Below are 6,000 nucleotides of genomic sequence, written 5' to 3'. Positions count from 1 at the left end.
GTCAGTCGCTCCGAAGGCTGCTTGAGGCCACCGACGCCGCAGGGGCAGAGCGAAAGCATCGCCCTTTTCCCCCCCAAGACACGCTCTCGCAGCTAGGGGAGCGACTGCGTGCCCGCGCTAGGACCCAGCAGCAGGCGGGACGCGGCGCCCGTCTCGCCCCGCCCCCGACGCGCACTGGGTGGAGCCATCGGCCTCGAAGCGCGCTCCCTCGGGGGAGGGCGGGGCAGCATGGGCGTGGCCCAGCGGCGGTGGGCGTGACGGCGCCGAGTGGGCGGGGCGGCACGACGCTGCCAGGTCGGCCCGGCGGAAGGGCCTGCGCGGAGCTCGCTCCCAGCGCGCTGGGCGGGGTGTGCGGCGAGCGGCTTCCCGGGCAGGCGCGGGCCCCGAGGCGGCGGCTGCGCCGTGCGCTGGGGCGGAGCCGGGGGCGGGCGGGCCGGCGGGCGGGCGGGGGCTGGGCCGGAGGAAGCCTGAGCGCCCGCGGCGACGACGGCAGCGGCGGCCCAGCAGGCTAGAAGCGTGGGTCCACGGCGGCTCCGGGTGCGGCCGCGGGCTGCGGAGCGAGCGGGCGGCCCGGCTCCCCGCGTCCCCCGCCCGCCGCGACTGTCTGGAAGATGGCGCCGGGCGGATGGAAATCCTAATGACAGTCTCCAAATTCGCCTCCATCTGTACCATGGTAGGTGCGGCGGCAGCGCGGCCCGGGCGGCGGGTCCCCGCCTTCGAGGCGCCGCCCGCGGGCCTGCTCTAGAGCGAGCGGACGGGGCGCGGGGCCGAGTGGCCGTGGGGAAGGCGTGCTGGGCGCAGCAGGCGGGGCCGGGGCATTGGGGCTGGGACCGACCGGGACTCGGAGCTGGGGACGGGGAACTCGGGGGTCTGGGGACCGGGGATTCGGGGACTGTGGCTGCCGGCTAAGGCCTGGGGGACCCAGGGACGCGGGGTTGGGGTAAGGGATGCGGACTGGGTCTGGGGACTTGGGGACTGGGATTGGGGGCTGGGGGCTGGAGCCGGGGACTTCTAACTGGGGGGACTGGGTCCGAGGTCTGCAGGCTCGGGGTAGGGTCGGAGACTGAGTATTGGGATCTGGTACCGGGAAGTCAGGGGAAGGGACGCGGCAGCCGCTGCGTTTCCGTGGGGCCGAGCGCGGGGTAGGGCGGGGGTCTGCGGCAGGAAGGAAGGGTCTCGATCCTACCGGAGGGCGGAAGTCCTGGCAGAGTTACTCCTCGGGCTAGGTGGAGCCCCGGGGCCCCGGCTCTGGAAGGGGGCGTGTGACGGTGGAAACTTTTAAGAGTGCTGTTGAAATGTTCTCTATTTTCTACTCGCCGAGGAGAAACGAACTCTTGCGGTTTCCAACCTGTGTCCGTCCAGATGGCAGCCTTGTTGCTGAGAATCCGCGTTAATCTTGAAAAGCTGCATTAGCTTTCCTGTCATTTGTTTACTTGAATAGAGCTGACGCCGCTGTGTGGGGTTGAAGTACACAGACCCCGAATAAAGCGAAACGTGGGTGGGTTCCAAACGTTTTTGTGCATTGCCAGAAGCACCACGGTTTCCCACATGATGGACAAATTCATTAGCTCCTTTCTGAACTTGTACGTAGAGGTTGCAATTTATGAATCACCGAAAAAGTTGTTATTTGCAATGTATTGGGGGGAAACCCCAAAGATTTGCACCATTCAGTTCCGTTTTTATGTCCTGGACTTAATCTGGGAGATCCCCCAGACTTTCCACCTAAAAGTGATCTGTGTTTTTCTTTAAGGAGTAGAGAATCAGGTAGGAAACGTGGATTCTTTATTGCATTCTGTGGAACAGTATAAAAAGTGGATGGGATCCGTGAGCTTAAAATCCACAGCATCAAAAAAGTCATAGCTAGATGGAATCATTGACGAATCCATTTTCCCACGTGGATAATGGTTCTTTCCTGGCCTTCAGAAGGGGGCTATATTAATTTCTGGGATTGGTTGTACTTTTAGACCTGCCACCTAGGATGACTGAATCTTTTACAGTGATAATTTTACCAGATTGCTGAGCTCCACACCTTTTGGGGTCATAGTTCATTGTCAAAGTCTAGGGCTTCAGGAGTGGTATGATTCCTGTAGGCTGTTCATTGACTCAGTTACATCAAGTATACATCTAGCACCTGCTGAGTAACACTGTCATTACAGAAGTGATCCAGACAGTCCCTACAAGGCTTTCTAGAGAATGCTTTTATGTTCAGGACTCTGTATGCAGAAAGATCCAGGCAGGTGAAGCTATATACACAGTGACACCCTGTCTTGAAAGAAAACACCCCCAGCACAAGACACCCCCTACTTGCATGGTGTTTACATTCTACTTGAGGAAGACAATTCTCGTTTATATAATAATATGGTGTGATTAAAAAAGTGCCACAAAGGACAGACCTGCCCGATTCTGTATCGAGTAAGAGGATGTCAAGGATATCCACTCCCATGCTCCCTCTCCTTAGGGCTTCTGTCCAGGTGCAGTAATTGCACGTGGTGTGTGTATATATTTTGGCAAATGTATAGACATCCATGCCTGGCCAAAGTGAGATTGTTCCAAAGATGCTATTAAGGTAGGGTGTGTCTTGTTCATACTTGAATAAACTCTCCTCCTCTCCCTGAGTAGGTGCTGAGCATGTCAGAGTGATTTGCGTCTTGAGTGTAAGGAGGGTTGCTGTCCGTCTTCTGAGAATTATGAAAGTGAAAATCAGGAATGGCAAAGGCCCTGTAGGTTCTGTTTTGCTTGGAATGCGAACTGTTCCGCCATCCATCAAGTATGGAACTGTCTCTTAAGGAGGTCATCTGAACTAAACACCCCCGCTCTGCCCATTTGCCTCATACAGTTGCACAGCATTTTTGTGATCTCAGAAGTACTGTGCTGTATATGCCCCCCCTTTTCTTTTATTAGATTATGAAGGTTTTTCTTCTCCCCCTCTGCTGGTGTTTTGAGACAGGGTCTTCCGGAGGTCATTCTGAGTTTCAATTTGATATGTGGTTGTGACCTTGAACTCCTGATTCTCCTGCCTCCACCTCCTCTCAGCTGCTGGGACTTAAGGTGTGCACCACCAGGTTTAGACTGTGAGGGCTGTAAAGTTAAAGACTTACCTGCCGTGTGGTCAGGAGCATTAGTGTCTGCGTACAATGGAAAAAGTCCCTCATTTACTCACAGAAGGTGAGTTTGAAGTAAAGGTAAGGCTGGGTGTGGAACAGTGGAGAGAAGGGGCCTGGACTTAGGATTGGATGCCTTGGAGAGGTAGCAGCTGCCAAGACCTTTAGAGGAACACTCAGGATGAATTGAAATTTTATTCTGTAAATATGGACGTTTACATAATTTATTCACTTGTCAAAATAAGGTGCAGAATAAACCTGCAATAGCTTAATTGGGTGAAATAAATTAAAAATAAGTCTCTTCAGATATGCCACAATTTAGATCTCTGCGTTTCTGCCTTCATGTGAAAATTGGTGAGATCTGTTTCTCTGGGTGTTGTAGCCTGGCTCAGTGACTGTCTAGACACACTGAAACACCTACTTACCTGTCCACTGTTAGTACACCTCCCGCTTCAGGTGGTGCTCTGCAATTCAATTTCTGTTTTCACTGCCTGGTGCAGTGCAGCTCATGACAGGTCTTTAGTTCTCTCCTCACTGATGGGCAGACGACAGGGACAGGGGCTGGATATATGCAGAGGGGCTCTGGGTAGAAGCCAGCAGCAGCCTGTGGCTAATCCAGGTGGTCAGGCATGTCTGCTGGAGACCAGTGCTGCCCCCTGGGAGTTCGTAGACACGGCGCTGAGGCTGGCCACTGTCTGGTTGTGAGAGTCCTAGTTGGGAAAGGTTTGTTGGGGAGGGGGACTGGATATCACAGAAGCAAGGAGGGGAGTGGTTTCTCCTCGTGAGATGGCACTGGCTTGGCTGCTTGCCTAGCCCAGTCACCAGGCAGGGAGGGGTGTGTGTGTTAGACCATTAGAACATGGTGTGAATGAAGTCAAAGCCACAAGGTAGGTGCTAGGTCAGTCTCCTAGCTTGTGCTTCTGAAAACACCTGTGCCTAGAACTGGACTCAGAAGTGAAGACTTTGAACCACTTACTGAAGCTGTCTCAGGTAGAGCTGACTGCCTGCCTTTTCTTGCTGCCTCTGACCGCCAGGTCAGTGTGCGAGCATGTGGGCATGCAGCTACCACCGTTCCAGAAGAGGAGGCGGCAGGGGCATGCAGCTACCACCATTCCAGAAGAGGAGGCGGCAGAGCCTTGAAGCTTAGGCTTTATTTAAAGGAATGTGGAGCGATGAGGGGGTCATTGCTTTGCCTTCCCATTCTCTGCTTTTCCTTTGCCCTACCCATTCCCTCCCTCCTCTCCCTTCTGTGTTTGGAGACAGATTTTCATATGGCTCAGACGAGGCTCATGTTTGCTACATAGCAGAGGGTGGGTAACCTTGAACTCTTGATTCTTCTGCTTCCGCCTCCCGACTGCTGAGATTCCAGGAGTGTACCACCATTCTTGGCTTTGCTTCCTTCTGGAGGTCAGCAGGATTGATGTTTTGATTTTCTGAGTATGGTGGGAACTGCTTCACATAAACATGTAGTGTGAAACAGCAGAAGTGTGTTTAGGGCCATTTAAGAAACTCAGATGTTCTGTTCTAATCCCAAATCAGAATTCATTTACTGGTGTGTGTGTGTGTGTGTGTGAGTGTGAGTGTGAGTGTGTGTGTGTGTGTGTGTGTGTGTGTGTGTGTGTGTGTGTGTGTGTGTTTTGGCATGTGGAGCAGAGGATAGAACTTGGGTGCCATATCTACTTTTTTTTTAGACAATGTCTTCATTAGCCTGAGCTTTCTAATGAAGTAGGTGTTTGATTTTGGAATTAATTTTGGGTGTTTGTTCATTCATGAACCCTTGACTCTGGCCCAATTTGTCACAGCTGTCCAGGATTCAGTTATGAGACCATGGAATGGAGACCCAGGGGAGGAAGCTGAGCCCGCTGCCTCTTGCTGTATACTCAGTAAACCTGTTTTCTGCCCGCTCCCCAAGCCAGGCTCTAGGGAGCGGTTCAGGTTGTCCCATCAGTGGCCATAATGTTGGCTTCAGAGTTTGTTCAATAAGTATGGAGAGTTAAATGCTTTAAGATAATAATTTGGCAAGGTTGACTGGGTTACAGGAGTAGATAACTAGGTGGCCAGCAGGTTATGTGTTTGTTTTAGAGCAGTGGTTCTCGACATTCCTGATGCTGCGACCCTTTAATACAGTGTCTCGTGTTGTGGTAACCCCCAACCATAAAACCCTTTTCATTGCTACTTCATAACTGTAATTTTGCTACTGTTATGAATCGTAATGTAAATGCCTGATATGCAGGATCTCTGATGTGAGACCCCCATGGGGGTCACGACCCCCCAGGTTGAGAACTGCTCTATTAGAGGGTAAGGTGATACAGTTACCAGACATGAAGTTGAGTATAAGATACCGGCTTTTCCTAATCTTGCACACTTACCATAAGTAAACGTGCCCTGCTGAACCTGCAGTAAAACAGTGCAGTGTGGGTACATAAGGTGACCCTGCTTCAGGCCCTGTGGCCTTTCTTTCTGATCGTTGCCTTCCGCCTCTCACTAACCTTTTTATAGGAGATACTGAGTTGGTTAATTACTACCCTGTCCTGATCACTCGGCTAGGTTTCTGCCACTTAATCACTGCACGTCAACTTCTTTTACTCTGGGCTTTTTTTTTTTAATTTAACTCTAGGCTTTTGACCAGGCCGCTGCAGATGAGGCCGCCTCCTGGTCCCTGACCACACTCCTCCCCCTGCCTGTAAAGTCATGTTAACTCCCCCTCTTCTGCACCTTATTACCTCAGGAAAGACTGACTGCCTGTGCACGTCCTATAATTTTTGCGGGTGGTGGTGGTGGTGGTGTCTCCTTCAGTAGTCACTTGAGAAACTTGGTTTTAGTTTTTTGAGGCAGGGTTTCTCTATGTAGCCCTGGCTGTCCCCGAACGCACTCTGTAGACCAGGCTGGCCTCGAACTT

At 52.5% G+C, this 6,000-nt stretch overlaps 1 protein-coding gene across 1 annotated transcript in view; it reads left to right on the top strand.

The window, feature by feature from the left end:
- The first annotated feature begins 440 nt into the window (after nucleotides 1–440).
- Nucleotides 441–6,000, top strand: part of Usp12 (ubiquitin specific peptidase 12) — a 52,843-nt gene continuing 47,283 nt past the window's right edge. The window contains exon 1 of the mRNA XM_052754507.1: nucleotides 441–673. Within this exon, the coding sequence (XP_052610467.1) occupies nucleotides 626–673 (48 nt within the window). The 5' untranslated portion in view covers nucleotides 441–625. The remainder of the gene's footprint in view (nucleotides 674–6,000) is intronic.

Source organism: Peromyscus californicus, unplaced genomic scaffold (assembly GCF_007827085.1).
Source record: "Peromyscus californicus insignis strain IS unplaced genomic scaffold, ASM782708v3 Scaffold_2__1_contigs__length_46816999, whole genome shotgun sequence".
In the NCBI taxonomy this organism is placed as follows: Eukaryota; Metazoa; Chordata; class Mammalia; order Rodentia; family Cricetidae; genus Peromyscus; species Peromyscus californicus.
The sequence above is the reverse complement of the archived record's forward strand: the minus strand, read 5'-3'. Positions and strand labels throughout refer to the sequence as shown.